Source organism: Larimichthys crocea, chromosome I, assembly GCF_000972845.2.
Source record: "Larimichthys crocea isolate SSNF chromosome I, L_crocea_2.0, whole genome shotgun sequence".
NCBI lineage: Eukaryota > Metazoa > Chordata > Actinopteri > Sciaenidae > Larimichthys > Larimichthys crocea.
In genome coordinates this window covers 39,459,720-39,479,716 of record NC_040011.1, presented here as the reverse complement: position 1 = coordinate 39,479,716, position 19,997 = coordinate 39,459,720, and the positions used below count along the sequence as shown (strand labels likewise).

General features: G+C 41.9%; 1 protein-coding gene across 1 annotated transcript; it reads left to right on the top strand.

The window, feature by feature from the left end:
• The first annotated feature begins 9,676 nt into the window (after nucleotides 1–9,676).
• On the top strand, nucleotides 9,677–16,717 carry stc2a (stanniocalcin 2a). Its single transcript, XM_010737506.3, has 4 exons — nucleotides 9,677–10,178; nucleotides 12,252–12,394; nucleotides 13,019–13,230; nucleotides 13,465–16,717. The coding sequence occupies exons 1-4, from the start codon at nucleotides 10,040–10,042 to the stop codon at nucleotides 13,829–13,831; spliced, it is 861 nt and encodes a 286-aa protein (XP_010735808.1). The 5' UTR covers nucleotides 9,677–10,039; the 3' UTR covers nucleotides 13,832–16,717.
• Nucleotides 16,718–19,997: the final 3,280 nt, after the last annotated feature.

Genomic DNA, 19,997 nt, shown 5'->3' with positions numbered 1-19,997 from the left:
TTATTATTGCTTACCGTAGTCGTACAGAGTCCAAGATGTGTCTGAGGAGCACTGGATAATCTCAGACACAACTAAAAGTCTGGATCTTTCTCCTTCAGAATCTGATTTCTTCTCTTCTGATGACTTCTAACAACTACATGAATCTGACTTCATGAGTTGCTGAAATGGAAATAACATCTTGTTATTTCGCGGTTATGGCGCTAAAACCCAGCCGTGAGTTAGCGTTTTTTGTAGCCATTTTTAGCAGCTGGTTCACAATTACAATGGGGCTTTGGTTAAATTATGTCAGCGGTTAACACGAGTTTAAATCTATTTGAAATACTCCATCAAATTAAGCGTGTGTGAATCTTGGAGTTAGGGTTATGGTCGGAGTTATGGCTAATGGTTGCAAACTGAATGACAGTGGGTTTCGTTTTTCAAAACCATTACATGACCCCTACCTTAATGGAGCTCTTTTCAGTATATTAATATTTCTTTTGAAAAGAACACACACAATGACACGTGTTAATTGCATGTGGGCTAGCAGAGCATTAGTCCGAAGCTGATAAAACTTTTGTTGGAGTTGTTTAGATTTCACAGGTCCTCTGGATTACTATCATTTCCGGTAATGGGCACAGGGTGCGCTGTAAAAAGACTTTTTACAGTGGAAAAAGATTTTACAGTGGAAAACGGTCAAACCATGACAGTAAAGGACCTTAAATATGCCGGTATGTATGACTATTTTCCTGTATGAAGTAAAACACTGTCATATTTTAAAACCATTTTAGGGAATTTATACAGAATAAAGGACTGTAAAACACTGTAATATGTAATGACATATTTTATCATGGTCATGGTTTGTCAGTTTTTCACCAGAAAATCTACAGACATTTAAAAATATGGAATAAAACACCAACCTAAAACTTAAAATCAACACTACTAATATCCTTGTGCTGGCAACTACAGCTGTCAGTTTCTTTTTAACAGTGTGTGGTTACCTGTTCAATTGCTTGTGGGTGAGTATGGCTTGGATATTTTCTGTTTGTACTTTCGTTATAACTTGTTACGTTATGACACTTTCTTTTTATAAAATAAAATCTATAAACGTGACTGTGGAATCTTTGCTTTAAACCAGTCACAGTAAAGAGCCTGCTTAGCCTCTTAGCAGCCATTTGACATTTGATAGTACTCTACTACAGCTCCCCTTCAGAACTTCAAACAAAATTTAAACGTGGTGTGTGTGCACCGGCAAAAGTGCATGATGCAACCAAAGACAAGCTGCGATCACCCAAACTTTGCCTCACCTGCAATTGGTCAACAGTTATATTACGTTCAGTCCTGTAAGCTTTGTGTTCTAGGCTTCATGAAGTTTTTTTTGTTTTGTTTTTCTGAGGAACTAAAGAGTTATGTCTGCTCCCAACTTCACCCGTGTGATCTTCCTTCTTGTGTGGACGCCCCTTAAACAAACAGGACCAGGATTCACGGGGTACAGACTCAAACTCATATTACGTATAAGCGACAGATTTTTGCGCTCGCTGCCAAATTCAATTTAGCTTGCCAGCATTAGTGATGCTGGGGGCATACAGCATATTAGTTTTCTACAGATTGGCCTAGCACTAGCTTTTATTGGCAGCGTTGCTCTGTGGAGATAATCGCATAATAAACACGTCGAAAAAGCATAAGCAGATTTGCAGATTTGCAAAACCATATTTATAAACTCATTAAAGTGAGGCCACATCCAATGAACGGTGGAGAGCAAACCTCTGACGACGGGACCACTGTAAATATGGCAACGGATTCAAGATGTGGCAGAGGTTTTATGTGTGTGTGTCTGTGTGTGTCTGTGTGTGTGTGTGGTTAAGAGAGGCAGTCAGTCATTTGTTTCTGTCATGGTAGGAGCGCTGCCAGGAGAAGTGGTGTACTCACTTGGACAGGTGAAATGGGTGGAGCTGAAGAGCCATGCATGCTGTCCAAAAATGCTTCAGAAGCTATATTCGGTCAAAATGAGCTCACCTCAAAGACATATACATTACACAGACAGTTTATTCATTTATTTTCCATATTACCAGCAAGTGAATAAATGAATGCTTAAATGGATAAACAAGGCTGCCATATGTACTTTCAAACACGTTTGGACACCAGAGCACGTTTTGGTCTTACAGTGGAAAGAGGTATTGTTCCACTGCAAGAATACTGTGAGCCAGCTTGTCTTCTAACACAGTCTAATGAGGCAGGAACAAATGACTATCCACTCTAACACTCTTTCTCTACGTGCACTTCTCTGAACACTGTCAATTATCCCCCATGTCTTGGCTGACCTGACTCTGAATGTAGGTCACAGGGTACACAATCACCTGGTAATTACCACAGAGTAAACAAGCCAAACCAGGGGAGAAGTTTTAATGATTGTCAGGCTGCCACAAAGGACCCTTCATCTCTAATGAGGGGTAAGTGTGCACAATTGTTGAGCCTGACCATGATAAATATAGCAATTCCTGGATTCAGTATTATGGGATCTAGGAAATTTTAGCAGGGTCATTGTGATCAAATAGAAGTGTAACCCAGAAAGGCTTCTTTTGCCTTGGTGCTGTTGTCTAAATTGACCTTACATAATAAGCCCTTTGCCCAGTTCTTGAATCAGATGATTAATTGCTCACTGGCCTTTTCAGCAGCTATGACACTATGTGCCACCCACGGAGTCTGCTCTGGCCTCATGTCTCACTCTCATTAAATGGGGCCTTTGTGTCCCAGCTGCTCTCTTTTGTCCCAGCGTGCCCACCTATCAGAGGGGTCGACCCCTGTGTCTCTTGCCATGATGACATCACCTATGTCCTCATCGAGAGCAGCCAAGGTGAGGGCTCTCATGGGCAGCTATGGACCATCTCTTTTCCCCTTATCATTCAATCACTCCTTTGTGCTGGCGAGGGCCTGTGGGCTTATATGGACAGTAATGAGACGGAGCACTTTGTAATCTGCCAGCGCTGTAGCAATATAACCCATACAGAGCAAACTCTATAATAGCACATTGTTTGAGGGAAGTTAAGTGAGGGTCTGAGATGTGGCGCTTTCACACCGGTTGGAATCAGAGCCCAGAGCTGGCCTGCTGAGCTGGGCCAGTAAAATCTCTCTTTTCACGAGTCAGGTGAGTTAACGCACCAAAGAGCGCATTAATGGGTGGGGGAGAGAGAAAGAAAGATCTTGCAGCTCAATCTTACAAAAATTTAATTTTTTTTGTTTTTGTTTTGATTTCTTTGCTGCAGTACCCATGCTTGCAGTGAAAGATGTCTAAAGGTTTGCATGCACCTTAATGAGATGAGACACATAAAACTCTGTTTTGTTGGATGAGTTTTTCACCTGACACACATACACACACAAACGCGCGCGCAGACATCCACACAGTCATAAAATGAGCCCAATTTAGAAACTAAGATATCATCTTCAGGTTCCTCGAAGACTTTGGTATTTGATATTGCATGGCTCATGCTTCTCACAGCCCAACACTGCTCCCTTCTCATGCTCTTTCACCTTGAGTGGTTTTAGAAATAATGTTTACACTGCAAGACCTTCGACTGCTCGGATTGTTTTAGACTGTTAATATTTTATACGTTGTGTTTTTGAGGCCATATCCTGCATCAGTCTGAAATAACCATCTAATGCAAATAACAATATTAGGAAGAGTAAACACATCCTGAGCAGAAGTTTGCATCACACAGATTGTTACTTAAATGACAGTCTAGCTCTGACTTGTACTAAATTTCATATAATTTAGTTTCAAAAGGAATAATTAAACATTTTGAGGAGAAATATGCTTATTCGTTTCACTTGTCTGTACAATTAGCGTAACGCAACACTGGTGAAACCACAACCTGTCGTTTTTACTCTTTGCTTTTCGCACAGATTAAACAAATGACATATGTGTGTTAATTAGTGAGCTTTAGAGGTGCTGCTTGTTGGATTTTAATACCTTTAGACAGAGCCAGGATAGCTATTTCCCTCTGTTTTTCGTCTATGTGCTCAGTTAAGTTAAGCTAACCATCTGCCAGCTGCAGCTCCACATTTAACAGATGGGCATGAGAACAATATTGATCTTTTCTTTTTTAAGTGGATTAAGATGTGTACCCTCTATTGTTTTCTTGTCACTTTTTCGCTCATTTTTTGGATTTGTTTTGTTTTCGTTTTGGCATTGAGACAAAAATCCAAATTACATTCCAAAAAAATTACGCAGCCAGACACCTCCACTACTGCTGCACGTTGCCTTTTATCAAACACACATGCAGAAACATGACAGATTTCCACATATTCCTGTATATACTGTATGTATACATTTATGTAAAGGAATGAATTAATGCCGAAAGCTTTCCACTTACATATACAAGGTAAAAAATATCAGATAGGGGCCTCTTTTACCTTCAGTGTGAGCATAACTGTGTGTGTGAGTGAGAATGAAGAGGATTTGTATGAAGTCTCTGTGGGGTCACTCAGGAGTTATTGTCCGGCAGCTTTATACTACCAAGCCTGAACTTGTAGCCGAATTACGCCCACATGCTTCCAGTAAAGTACTATAAGGAGTCTGTAAACTCCTAACATTAATTGCTGTTACAGAAGCCTCCCTCCCAGTGAAGCGACCCACCATTCACACACAAATACATACACACTCACACACACCCTCAGCCTGGCCTCTCTGTTATGGTTTCATTGGTTGATCACTTGCCAGGGCCCCAGGGGTCCCAACTCAGAACACATGTCTGCTTTCTGTATGTTTACAGTACAGCAGTCAAAGTGAATGAATGTTACTGCTGTCAAAGCATACTTGTCTATTTTCTGGACAGTGTCACAAAAAGGAGACAATGCCTGTATGCAACATAAACATGAAATAGATTCTGAATACTTCTGAAAACAGACCAATTAAAAAAACTCAAGCTATCATGTGACCAACTGTAGTAACCAGGCCGCGACGGTCCTCACACTTTTGATGCACGGTTATCATTAGAGGCAGTGACAGGTCTGTAGTGTGTTCAGAGATTTCAAGTTGTGAAAGGTGTTTAGATGCTGAAGGTCTTCGTATGCATGTGCAATATCGCCCAGTGACACCAGACAAAACATTAAATTCAAACATATAGTTAAACGTTAATGTAGTTAAATGTACAACTCCATCTTTTAATCTACTTCTGTGATATGACTGAAACCTCCAGAATAGCCATTAAATTGAGGGTGTGAATGCATTTCTTAAAATGCATTTTGCAGCACCGGGCCCTGATAGAACTGCATTGATTGTGATGCCTCTACTGAATGTTTAATCACTTCATGAGAGACAGATTCACTTCCAACCACTACAGAACTTACAGAACCAAACACTGATCTGACTTTTAAAAAGGATAAACCAGAGGACGGATGTTCATCCTTCCAGCCTATCCCTTTGTTAAAGCTAGTTTTCAAACTATTATGTAAAGTACTATCCTCGAGGCTGGAGAAAATCCTACCACATGTTATCAGTGATGAACAAGCAGGGTTCATTGCTCAAAGGAATTTGTATAATAATGTTAGGAGGTTACGCTTTACTGACTGCATGATGTTGTACAGAATAAGAAAGAGGTTTGTTGCCAAAAAGGTTTTCATATATGGAATAAGGAATTTGCCCTGGTGACTTAGTGCATAACAAACATGAGGTAAAAATATATAAGATTAAAATGAATTAAAGAAGATATGAATATATGAACAATATGTTTTGTAAATGAAAAGAGCTGTACAGTGTTGTGCAGAAAATGTGCAACGGTAATGTGCAAAAGGTCGCAGTATGCAGAATATTTAAGTGTGCGAGATATTTATCAAAACGTAGTAATCAAAAAGATCTTGTCAAAAGGTGTAACGTCTAAGGTCTTAGGTTTTGGTCCTGATGGCACCCTCCTGTCAGAGTGGACTCAAAAAGTTTGTGTCCACTACATTCCTGCGCACATCAGGGTCCTGGAGGAGTACAAGTCCTGAAGAGTTTGAAGACTGTCAGTCACGTTGTCAGCAGACTGGAAGAGTCGCTGCAATCTGCCCTTGTCCTTGGCAGTGTCAGTAGTGTACCAAATGGTGGTGGAGGTGAGGATGGACTCATTGATCAGCTCCCAGTTGAGGTCCTGGGAGCTAGGTTATTTCTGAAGTCCACAACCATTGCCACTGTCTTTAAAATGTTGAGTTTCAAGTTGTTCTGACTGCACCACCTACCACCTGTAGGCAGACTCCAATGAGAGTGGTGTCATCTGCAAACTTCAGAGTTTGACAGACTGATGACTGGATTTGCAGCTGTTAGTATACAGGGAGAAGAGCAGAGGAGAAAGGCTGCACCCCTGAGGGGATCTGGTGCTGATGGTCCGGGAATCTGAGACATGTTTCCCTAGCTTCACGTGTTCTTCACCTCAGTCCACCTCACCTCAGTGTCTTAGTCCCTAATTTTTTGTAGTTCTTTGCATATAAAATACATTTTAATAAGTCAGAGGTCATCGAGTCAAAAGCCTCACACTCTATCACCCTTCCAATGGGCAATACAATGTTTGTTAGGTATATTTTTACTCCTGTGCTTTAAAAATGTACATTACCAACTTCCAACCTCTGCTTTCAAAGTTGGTCTTGATAACTTCTATAAGCCTCTTTACCATTCTTAATGTTGGGAAGAGTCTTTCCAACTGAGATGAATACTGTGCACAAAGTCCAAACAATTCCAATCCTACTAAATAAATATACTATTAAGACTTGTTGGCTATGTCTATGAAATTTAGATACAGACTCGGTCTGGATAGACACTGAAACATTGAATCTGTGTCAATCATTAACACTAGCCAGTCTCCTTTTTTATCGTGAATCATACGCAACGTTTGCAAAAAATATGAATCCTAATGTTTACATCCAAGAAAGCGAGACGCTTCTTCAGTGTGTTTGTTGACGAATTACTGCCACCTTATAGTTCAGTGTGACACCATTGGCTTACATGTCATCAGCATCTATGAACCCTTATGTGTATGGACAGGAAAAAACTAAAGTGAGATCTCGTCATGAAATGTGGTTATTTTACTGTATGTACATGCAAGAAAAATAGTAATAACTAATCTTAATAATAAGGAATGTTAAAGTCTCTATAACTGTAATACATGAATACCTCCAGGCTGTTGGACTTAAAGGGTTTAAAGACCTCCAGCAGTTTTTGCCATATGACTTAAATGCAGCACCAGTAGGCAGCAGTGACGCACTCCATTACAAGCCTGTGGTCCAGTGCAGCACACTGATTGGGCCAATTCGAGGGTGTGTTCACAGCGTGGGCAGCTTTTAACAGACGTGAATTGAGCAGGAGATTCCAGTTTGTGGTATAGGCACAACTGGAAACGCACCAAACCCATCTCCAGACGCGTGCCACGGTACGCTACACCCTCCTGTGTGAGCCTGCTGGAAATCCAGTGGACTTAAAATACTGCTGCATTGCAATTTCCGTTCTGTGCTTGTCAAGCTTAAGCCAATTTGTGGCACACAGACTGGAACAACTTTTTTTTATTGAGGAGAACAAAGTCTATGTTACATTTAGATCAGAGAATACTAATATCTCATCAAAGTTCATCTTTGTATTAGAGTAATATCATGAAGATAGAAGATAAAAATAGGACTAGATTATCATAAATTCATGACAGAAAAAGCCCACATCCACCAGAAGAATTTAATGGGAATATTGAAATGTTGAGGTTTTCTACGCTGCACCATCTCCTGGCCAAAATACCTCCAATTTTTCAGCTGTGGTGACTTCTTCAAAATTCATTCCACTGACTAAAAACCTCAATTAAAACGAGAGATACTGCAGTCTGAAGATAATAATTATCTATATTTAGAGCTATAAGTGATCGTCATTTTGGTTAGGTTAGAGCAGGATTCCAATTCCTGCTCTAGGCTAATTTCATTGATGGTCTAAATATAGCCTGGGTTTTAAAGTTTTTCCAGCAGACAGAGCCAGAGCTTCCCATGAAAAGGATTTTATGAAAATGAATGAAATGTTATGATAAACAGATTTCAAAGTCACAGATCTATGAAATTCAGCCGGCCACAATCAGATTGCCTGTTTGTCTGTCTCTTTCTATGTCTGTCTTTTACACACACACACACACACACACACACACACACACACACACACACACACAACACCCAATCGTTTCCCTATGTTCGTTTATGGGGCGCCTGAGCAGTGGCGTAACATACTTGTCTCAGGGTTTGGGTTTTACTCGGATCCCCACATCCAACCAATCACACGCAGACACAAAACCACCTCATCGTTTCTATGGAGGTTGAAGTTTGATAAGCAACTGGCTGTGGTTCGGGGTGTTTGCATGCCATCTATGGGTCTAACTAGGTGTCCTCCAGGTGCTCCAGTATTCTTCCAAAATCCATTGACATGCAGGTTAAGTCAAAGAAAAATCTCCTCTAGTTGTGGATGTATTTCTCTTTGTGTATGTTGGGCCTTTGGAAGTTTAGACAGCTGAGTGTTGGCTTTATTATGGTGAGGTTGCTCTAGTGCTATGCTGTAATTAAGGAAAGACAGGAACAATAAGTATGAGTCGACCCCGTAGAGGTTTGGGACCCAGGTGCATTTGTCCACCCTGCACACTCAGAGTCACTTGTTGCCATCTGTACCATTCCCTGTCCACCAGCGGGCTTTGGCGTGACAAGCGACACATCGACACGTCGACGTGCAGGCTTGCATCGCACCACTGGCTCCTATAGAGGCCTTTACCTGAGAGTAGTAACACCATTAGGTCACTGGAAACATTTTGAAGACAGAGACTTTATGTTCCTGCTGCAGGCTCAGTCTGCTTGCAGTTATTCCACATGGCATCCTCAAGTGTTGCTCTTGAAAAAGATTCCTCTAACGTCTCCAAATGTGCAACGCTGCCAATGTTGGTCCTCCAGCCTATTCTTAGATCGTTCTCTGTAGTAGTGGTTAGCAGACTTCATTGTCACAGACTAAACTGGGCATTGTGTAACAGACCTCTTCATATTCATTTACCCATAAAAAAATCAAGGCATTCTGTTTATAGGAGTGCTCAGTTGTAAGTATGCTGTTATTAACATAATCTCAAAACCAATATAGACCATATATATAAAGTGCTGCCACCCTGATGTTGGTGTGTCATCATTATTAGAACATTAATTGCTAGATTAGACTTTAGTTGAGTCTTTTAGCAGACCTTTCACCCACTTTCTTTGAAAGCAACGACTGCAGACACATTTTGAAACTGTTGTTAATTTAATTACTACCTTGCATTAATGACTTAGTAGGTTGTAGACCTCCAAGCTAAGCCTGTTTTATGTAGAGCACTTGGACATTATATGCTTCAATTTTCTCCGCTTTGTTGGCAAGCATGGCATTTTCTTGATCCTCCCACTGCTCTCATGCTTAGCCTTGTAGCCTAAATAAGTGCTCCAGTTTTATGGCAAAAAAAAACAGACTTTCTATTGACTTTTTCACTGCTGCAACAAGCAGGAACAGCAAGTTATCTTGTAATATATACTGAACATATGAACTGAAAGATGATTACAATGCCTGAGCGTGTTACTGGGAGGGGGGGGTCTATATTAGATATTATATGATTGACTTTTGCAGATTTGGTGTGTGAAACACTCATCAAAGAGCTGTCACAGTCAACTTACTCATGGATATTGCTTTATGGCGCCAGTTTTATTGCAAAAAGGGGACTTTCACTGGACACTCCCCTAAAACCTTGGACGTGGATGTCTGCGTCTCTGATTGGTTGTGAAGCCCCAACCGACAACACCTGCTTAACTCCTTCATCCAAATTGACACCCGGGGCTCTGAGAAATATAGGCAGCATCCCTTCCAGCTCGTGCATTCAGTCCCACAGCTACCCCATAAGACACCAAGCCGCAGCTGCGCTGATCACTGATCCAAGGTGAACCCTCACACACACACACACACATACACACACACATACACACACACACATACACACACATACACACACACACGCTCGCACGCTGTCGGATCTTTTGCTGGGAATCGAAGCGCACTGTCGGAGACGCAATGTTGGTCAAACTGGCCGTGGCGCTGCTGGTTTTGTCAGTGCTGGAGCAAGTAGTGGGATCGGATAATATTGATATCCATGACAGCCTCCCGGAGAAGCCTGCGAGCCAGAAAGGACGTCTCTCCCTGCAGAATACAGGTAAGAAAATAAGTGTCAGTGGTGATAAGATATTGTTTGGTGCAACTGCTTCACACATCTACGTGGGGTTTGTCCGTACACGTGTTTCTGTGGCTGCAAATTAAACCACGCTGGAAACTCTGATCCGACGATTTGAGCTTTTTTTTTTTTTTTTTTTAACTTAAATCCCGGCGTTACGGCGCACAGGAGTGACCCTTTTCGATTACTCAGAAAGACGATATCTTGTAAATACTCTCAGACAGAAATTCAATATGTTAGTAAACTATTAATAGAATGGCACAAGGTAATAGGTAATGTATACGGCAGCGCATCTAGGTGCGTGTGGTGTACGTGTGCGCGCCACTTATAGGTAACAGTTTTCATGGGTTTTCTGGAAGAAATCTGGCTTTTGCATGAGTTTTCTACAGGCTCGAAATGAATGCTGGGGTAGCAGGTTAGTAAGGATTGTAGTAATGTGGTGGTTGGTCAGCTCTGAAGTCAAGCAGGAGTTTATTTCTGGGGGGGAAATGTTGCTTATATGCCATAAAAAGACAAGTATGATTTGCCTAATTAACACAAGGCACTAATACCGTGTTGGACTGCAGCCCCCCCTCTCCACCACCACCAGATACGCGTCGTTTATATTGGCTGATTTTGTCTCTCATGCACAGCATGACTTTGCGACCCAACCACGTGAGCCTGTGTCAAAATATTACAGCATAATTGTTATCTCGCCTCCGCGGTGAAAAATAGGGACAAACTCCAATGCAGGTTTCACAGCAGAGACCCTGGTAACACCACTGTGTAATTCAATGCACGTTGCGGCCAAGCTCGTACGATCCAAGCACATTCCCGCGATGCCAAAACAAGCACTGCTGACAGCGGCTCACTTTTCCTGCGCACTAAAGTTCAACTCTGTGCCTACAAACCCCGCTGCAGCTCTATCCCCCTTCCCTTACTACTCCCCACCCCCAACAGAGGCTCTTTGTTGACAAGCGTGATTTCTAATAAGTCACATTTAATCCTTTTGTCTGCTGTGGTCCAGAGTCGCCTTTACGCAACTGGTGCGCACTTCTGTCTGAAGAGAGAGGGGGAAAAAATGTTCTTACCAATCACGCGTGTAATTATGTTTCGCTTCAACAGTTTAGGTTTTCATAGCCAAACTGAAACAGTAGCCTATACGGCCTGTTGGCTCCCAACCTAACCTGCAATTTGCCATATTAACTTAAGAATAAAACGCTCCCAACGATGTCACATAGGGTAAGCAGCAGTTTCTGTGACAGGCTCCCTGCTTGGTTAGTCAGATGTCTCATAATACTTGCTCTTAGCAATTTGGGGTTAAAACAAAGACTTTTTACTTTCTCTTGGTAATTTCTGCCCTTGGTCATCTGTTTTATTCCCGTCTTTCATGGCTACAGTAAAAAAGAAAAAAGGGCACTTGAAAGCCAGCCAGTGCTGTGCAGGAGCTGATATTATGTATTCACATGACATATACTTACATATGTCTCAAGTTTTTTATGTTTGTTTGTTTGTTCTTTGCCTGCATTGCCTGTGTTGCACCCCCCCCCCTCGTGTAGCTAATGATGCACCTTTTTAACATCGGGATTTGAGTATGCAATCTCAGCTCTCAGAAGACTTGTTGATGCACATTTAGTTGACAGACAAAAGGAAAAACTGCATTTGTGTTTCCCTTCACTAATAGTCAAGGCTGTATCTGCAATGCACCATCCCATCTCAATGCTAGGCAGTGCAGATGGATTGTGGTGCAGAATGACACAGTAATATCTGTCACCAAGTGTTTCTCTGCAGGAACCCCTCAGCTTGGGAAATTAGACTCCCCCCACCCCCTCTCCACCCTGCATCCCCTTTTCTCTCTCAGACTCTAGGTCATGAACACACGAACGACCGCCTGTGTCTGTGGAAATAGTTATACACCACATCAGCGATTGTGATTCGTGCAGCAATCGGTGCTCAAGTGGAGTTGTGCCTTCAAGCCGTATGGTCTTCATTGCCAACGTGCCTGTAACAATCTGCCGCCGTCTCTGCTGTGAACAGATGATAAGGTCCCTCCCCTAACCTGTTCTCTCTTTCCAGCTGAGATCCAGCACTGCCTGGTGAGTGCAGGGGATGTCGGCTGTGGTGTGTTTGAGTGCTTTGAGAATAACTCCTGCGAGATACGAGGGCTACAGGAAATCTGCATGACGTTCCTGCACAACGCTGGCAAATTTGACTCTCAGGTACTAAACTAGTCTGTCTGTGTGTTTGCAAAAAGTGGTATAACCAGAGGCAACATTCCCTCTCGTTTTCACTGGTTTACTGCTCCACACTCGTCATCCATGAACAGATTTGTTTATCTGTGCTTTTTCTTTCTACATACCTCCGAAACATATCAGTTTTTATTGATGTGCGGCCATACATACTCATCTCATAATCTCTTTTCCTCCCTTGGGAAGTTCACTTCCCCCTCAGTGGACCAATGCATGTATAGTTAGGATCAAGGATCCCAAGCCAACTGGCCGGAAGCCCAGTTAGCTCTCTTTTCATACATAGCGGAGGCCGGAGCCCTGCCAAGCCTGACTCGGGTCTTAATATGTCTATAGGGTCACATACTTTACTAGGAACTTGCATCTTTGGCAGACAAATCCAGAAGTTTTCAGCAGAAGAATAACAAGATGTACTATTCATGCAGAAATTCATCACCCCATTTTATATGAGAAGCGCATAGTTACACATTTGTACAAAGTTTGCTCTAACACAACTGCACATAAACCGCAACACAGCTGAAACAGGTGCACAACATCTCCAAAGTACGAATTTGTCCTGAGAAGTTGCTCAACAGTCGTGTCTCTGTGTGCACACAGGGGAAGTCCTTCATCAAGGATGCTCTGAAATGTATGGCACATGGGCTACGGCACAAGTTCAGCTGTATCAGCAGGAAGTGTGTGTCTATTAAAGAGATGGTGTTCCAGCTCCAGAGAGAGTGTTATATCAAACACAACCTGTGCTCCGCTGCTAAGGAGAATGTGGCCGTCATGGTGGAGATGATCCATTTCCAAGACCTCTTCCCTAAAGGGTGAGAATAGCTGGTCTGAACGGCATGTTTTGAAAATATTTTCTCTAGTCTGTCCCTTCTCTGATTGTTTACCTTCCTTGGACTCCTTCCTTGGACTGTTGAAGTCTGTTCTGTTCTTCCATGTATAGTAATAATACCATCTCATTTATCCCTGTCAGTTCCTAGACTTAGATGTATTGTTCTTCCAAATGTTAAATCACAAGCTTCATGTGAGTTATCTGTCTCTCTGTTTAGTCCATATGTGGAGCTGGTGAATATTCTCCTGAGCTGCGGAGAGGAGGTGAAGGAGGCATTGACACGGAGCGTCCGACTACAGTGCGAGCAGAACTGGGGGGCTCTGTGTGACAGCCTGAGCCTCTGCTCCTCCCTTGCCCCGTCTCCCGCCGGCTCCCTCGCTGAACACCACCGCCGCCCTCCCTTGCCCTCTCACCCTGAGCCAGAGCACCCTCGTCCGCCACGGCAAGGTGACAAGGAAAAACCCGGTAAGGCGGGCTTCAACGCTCACCCACGCAATCGCAGTCAGGGACCCCGCCGCCAGAGTCCAGAGGCCGGAGTGGTGGCTGAGCAGGAAGACCCCGAGGCCACCGACATCCGGAGGTGAAAGCGCAGGAGATTGTACCGACCTTTGACCCCCCCCTCCTACAACGTTTGAAAAACCACACTTGCAGACTTATGCACACCTCCACACAAAAACACACCCTCTCTCTCTCTCTCTCTCTCTCTCTCTCTCTCTCTCTCTCTCTCTCTCTCTCTCTCTCACACACACACACACACACCAACACACACTTCTCTCCGCACACATGCACACAAATTCCCGGACAGACTGAGCAGAAGGAAACAAGCCCCGACCTTTCCTGTCCTTATTCCACCCTCTCCAGTCATTCCAGCAGTCCCACATGGTAAACTTGCAGGGTAATTGTGGTGTAGCTTGTACTGTTATGCCAGACTGTAGGCCACAATTTTTTTTAAATGGAATAATAATTGTTATTATCATGATTATTTCAACTGTTAGGACTATTTTGGCTCTAATATAGCATTTCTCAAATCATACTTACTGTAAGATTTGATTATATTTGTATTATTTATTTTATTCTTTATGCAATGTTGAAATATCAAAATGTACATAGAAATATACTTATCTATATTTATATAAACATGTATAAATATAGTTACAATATGCAATACTGATATAGTATAGATGACATAGTATATGGTGTGCTGTCTGTTGTTCTCTTCACAGTATTGCACCCATCACACATTGGTCTGTAGATATGTAACATACACCATTTGTTGTTTCAGAGTGGGAATGTGTATTATAATTATAGATACTTGATGATTAAATACAAATTGTACAGGTTTCAAGTCCAGTTCTGGCACATATGAATTGTAGTGCATGATGGCCACGAAGCCAACAAACTTGTGCATTCTTAAAGTGAAAATCCATTTTAAAGAGGATGCAAATGTAATACTATGAATATGGACAGTTATTTCACACTTGTATGTATTGATAGGTCTCTCACAAAGCTAGAAATAAGAGAGCCAAGACTGATCTCCTATGTCATCAAGTTATACTGTCTGGGCAGCAATGATTGGGAGACTTAACATAGCAGATGCAGTTTTATGGATTTTTTTTGTGTTGCTGCAACTCTTGTGTCTCATTTGGATGCACAAAGTATCACAACACTCTCATTCATTGTTAATTGAGCCCCAGGAACTGTGTCTCGGTGACATTACAGATCATTAATTTGTAATCATGTTTATAGCTTCAGGAGACGTTATTGTTCTTGTTCACAAATAATAACTGAACTGTCCGATGTTTTACGTTCTCTTTGAGTTGCATTTCCATCTAACTGTCAGCTATCAGTGATCTGCAGCAAAGAGAGGAAGTCCTTAAGTCCTTTCAAATGTAAAATCACACACATCAAGGTGCCTAAACTTGTTATTGTCCACAGTGACCGCTTCTCTGTGATTTAAGTGAATGGATGATACTGTGTCATGGGGAGATTTATGTTAAGCTACGATGTTGAGCCACGAAAGTCTTAGATTTTGCACTTTGGATGATTGTCGGTTTGTGTTGGACTGCTGCAGGTTAAGAATTAAGACCAGCTTACCAGAGTAGTAACTGTCTAATGAGACCTTACTGTAAAGGATATTTCATTGCTTTTCCTTGTCCACTACAACACCAAGTCCTGTATCGCCACATGCTCCTTAGGACCAGATTGAGCCCCTTCTTTAGAAGAGCAATGTTACCCTTTTGTGGTGTCCCAGTGGGCAGGAAAGAGGCTTGACAGAAACCCTCCAGATCTCTGGCCCCTCTAAATTAGCCCTTATTCCTCTCTGGTCCCTTACCTAGGTCAGGAGAGACATGAAGGCCTGTTATTCTACCCGTTAGAGCCGCAGGCAACGCAGCGAGGACCCAGGAACTGGGTTAAGTCCACACACGGGGGCTCTGGCGCTGTTATTCTAAATGTTATATTTACCGAGGCCACCAGAGAATTCCTCTGGGCTGCAGCCAAGAGCCAGCAACACAGAGAGGCAGAGAGGAGTGGAAGCAAGAAGGAGAGAGACATCCTTAACCTTTTTTTTTTTTTTTTTAATGTGATGATTCACTCTGTCTTTACTTCTCCTTGTACTCTTCTTCTCCTCCTCCTTTAGGTCACAGACACAGGCTTTTGACCATTTCAGGTCAGTCACATGCTTTAGCTGTTGAAGTGCAGTTTGTGAGCACGCTACACCACATGCTGGAGAGCGACTGGTGCAAAAAGAAAATAAAACATGCTCAGATTTTGTGGCTCAGTTAAGGTTTTTTTTTCTTTTTTTTTCTTAACTTTCCCCCCCGTGATGTACGTACAGTAAGGAAATGCTTTTTCTCTCAATCATTTAGACACTATTATAAGCTCCAAGGGTTTGAATCATCAGTGAGGCTTTCAGGCTTTTCTTTTTTTATTCTGTTGTGGAAGTTGGGATTCCTGTGACATCCCGGCAGGAGACATAAGCTAATCCTAATGAGAATGTACTGTATGTGTGTAAAGTGACAATCTGTTTCAGCTCTGTCATTAGGTTTGATATGGCTTTTTGTAATAATGTAGTAGCTTGAATGGCTGTTCTTTATGTGTTCAGAGGAAAATAAAACTAACCACGTTTCCTGTATTGTCAGTACTCCATCTCCACATTACGTGTTTTCCTCTGTTAAGCACAAGGACTCTGCTTTTACCGTTGAAAATACAGAACATGGTCTAGAAGTTTGTAACTCACCTGTAAGACATTGGGCATATGATCCTATAAATATCTTTGGACTCATGAAGTCAGATGTATCTTGTTATCATTAAAATATGTTTGTCTGTATTTTGTACATGTTGTGTCTATCAATATGTCGAAGTAGGCATGAACAGCATAACAAACGACAAAGAATTAATGCAAGAGGACAAACGTTATGGACTTTCAGACATTCAACGAGCTCTGAGCAGGTCAGCAGAGAAGGCCTCCCCGTCTCAAGTATACACACAAGTTAAAAGACACCCTATTCTCGTTTGACTTGCAGCCTCCTTTCTGACAGTGAAATACAGGCTGTGTTTAAAGTTTCAGGGACTGGAAATATCCTCCCTATTGAAAGACCTAAACATTTACGTCAGCAGCTCTGGATTGTATGCAATGCTTGGGGTGTGTTCAGGGTGTCAGTTTTTATGAGTTGTTCCGACAGTGTACATTGCCTCACCAAACATTTACACAGTGCTCTGATTTGGAAGGTAGACTTCCAAACTTTTGTTTTGGAGCTTCAAGTCATTATAAAGTAGATAAAGTGCATTTGCACTGGCCATATGCGGGAACAAGACACAAGTATCCTGTCCTCTTTCTTGAAATCTGTCTACAGTGTGGCAGGGAAGAAGGGAGGCTGCATACCATGCTACAACTTAAACAGCATACACATAAAGCTTCTGTGATATCAGCACATCTGCAGCTCAATGTGAAGCTGTCTCGTCTGCCCCTGTGCTAAAAAAAATGTGCAATCAGCGCGTGTAGTGATATTAAACGACCACTGGGTGGTGACATTTCTCTTTTTATTGATGGAAAGAGAGCTGGTGGGAGCAGGTGCAAGTATTAGAATTTTAATGGGGTGAGTTGAGTTACTTGATTGAAGCCTACACATGCTTTAAAGTTTAAATGAATAATTAGGTAAAGTATTTTATGTCCTCAGATTTTAATTTGAAATGAAATGTGAATCTGCTTCCTGTTTTCCTTGTTTATACTGTATTACAGGAAGCACACGAGAACAGCATGCCTCCAAAAAATGTAATCTCACGAGGAACAACAGGTGCATTTATTTAAGGAGGAATTACAGGGATGAACTGAAGCTGACCTTATTGTCATCAGGTACCACAGCGGTTGCGCAATGTCACACTGGGGGAAGAAACAAAGCCTGTGTTTTAAAACTGGAGATGTTGAGTTTGAGAAGAGATTCAATAATAATGGAGGATCTATTGATTAGCACAATGAAGTTTCATTATAGGAAATCCAGTCATTTTGGAGTCTGACCCAGATTAGGATATAAAAGTCACAATATCTTTAATTTTGTGATTTTGAAAATTGTGAGACTTCAGTTGTTACGAAAGGGCAACACAAACTCACTCTTTAACATGATTCCTCATTATAAACTTGATACAGTCACATATTGCTTTGCTTATTTGGTCAGTAAAGACACTGCTAATAACTAATTAGTATTCCATTTTCATCTATCTTTATATTCAAAACTATTCTCTAAATATTTCAGCATCATCAACACACACACGTGATGATTAATGTTATACATCAGCCATTGCATGGTATGTATATATAGGGAGCTGGAGCACCATGCTAACACTAAACAGTATGCTGACATCATTGCCTGCGCACAGTTGTTGTCACACTAGTCGAGGAGCTGCTATGCAAGGCCACAGGGTGCAGTGTGCTACATTCACTGGGCCTACAGTGTGTGGGAGAAATTATGCTGTGTCATACTCACCATGAAACAATTAAATCGAGTCTGAGATGGATGACCTCCTGGCCAAACAATGGGGCTGGTGGCTGGACCAGAAATCTCCCAGCTTGCATGGTTGGTATGGCAACAGAGCCCTATCAATATGGAGGCAGGAGAGATCACATCTGAGAGAAGACTGAGTAGCAGAGAGAGAGAGAGAGAGAGAGAGGGGCACTGCACCTCTGCGCAGAGAAACCTGAGATAGTCAGCCTTGGGTACACTGTGAACATGTATACTGAGCTCCAGTGTGAACTAATGAATTAATGACTGGGTGCCTAAGTTCCATGGATGAATCATTTAGGAACCATCTAGGGTGAATGTGTACACCCCGCGTCTCCTGTTGGACCTCAGAAAGATGTCCTATGTCTACCTGAAGTTGGTGCAACAAAAAAGTAAAGTGGTGTGTATTTAATAACCATGTCTATGTCTATGTTTAGCTGCATACAATGAGTGGAACATCAGCAGCAATGCTCAGTTTCACTGGGGAACATAGAGCGTGTTACTCTCAGGGAAAGAAAATGCTGACACAATTGACTGTGCTCGAGTTACTGTCGGCCTCAAAAGACCTATAGCAGACAGCAGCATACACAAGATGGTGGATCCTAAAACACATTCAAACACTTGCCCACACACGGTACATGTCCCTGTGTGTCAATAAAGCACGCAGTGGTTTGCTCAGCTGGCTTGAGAATATCAAACCAGTAACACCTGGGCAAGTAGTCTGTTATTTTTGAGAAGAAACCAGAAGATCAAGACAAGCTGCTGTGTTGTTAAACCACCCCAACAGGCCCTGCAGCACATGGGAGTAGGGTGGGGTGATGTGGGTTACTACCTCAGGATACAAATGAAGGGTGGGTCCGTCTTGGGGGAGTGGAATGCTGTGTTAACAAGTCAACAGTAAATAATACTCTGAAAGAGTAGGGTGAAATTGGTGAGGTCTTTTCACTTTTTAGCACAGTGTAAAACCAGTATGTCTACCTTTGTTTAGGTCAGTTATATTGAAGGATTTTGCAAATAATCTTTTTATTATTGCCTACAGTTGTGATGTTATTTCACATAAAACTCTGTCCTCAATCAGACAATCTTTGGCCAACAGTCACATCAGAATTTCTGAACTGCACATAAATTTGTTGTATTAACAGCATTAACATTAATATTAACTGAACATATTCAGTGAAGCTGAATATAGGACTGTCAGACGAGGATCACACATAGATGTCATTTGTATTTTACTAAGTGAAGGTATGATATGGTGGCACCATCAGAGCACAGCACAGATCTGACCAAAGTCAAATTAATCAAGCTCTGAAGCTCGATTACGTGCTGAAAATAGCAGCGGCTTATTTTAATGAGATTGCTATGCAGTACTTTGCTGTGGGCTCGAGTTATAATAACAGTCAAACCAAATCCAAATCCAACAAAAGGATTTGTCTATCTATCTATCTATCTATCTATCTATCTATCTATCTATCTATCTATCTATCTATCTATCTATCTATGACTTATCTGATACATAACACACCACCTGAGCAACTGATATAGGCTGAGGTGGAGGAAAATATTTGCTTAGCCAAATTTACTCATCTGCATTTAGAGTGGTTGCAAACACCAGCCCTTGGATTTTAACCCTTTGCCTGTGTTGCCTGTGTGTCTTTAACATTGATTGTGTGTGTCTTGGCTGACATTATAGAAATTTCCTTCTTCCCCTTCTTTAATGTATTTCCCTTCAGAACAACCCCTCCCATTGATTTCA

What these genes read in the sequence shown, in the direction of transcription:
- stc2a (XM_010737506.3), top strand. Translation starts at nt 10,040, where the DNA reads ATGTTGGTCAAACTGGCCGTGGCGCTGCTGGTTTTGTCAGTGCTGGAG. An exon ending in TCTCTCCCTGCAGAATACAG is followed by an intron (nt 10,179 to 12,251) that starts GTAAGAAAATAA and finishes CTCTCTTTCCAG; the next exon opens with CTGAGATCCAGCACTGCCTG. An exon ending in CAAGACCTCTTCCCTAAAGG is followed by an intron (nt 13,231 to 13,464) that starts GTGAGAATAGCT and finishes CTCTCTGTTTAG; the next exon opens with TCCATATGTGGAGCTGGTGA.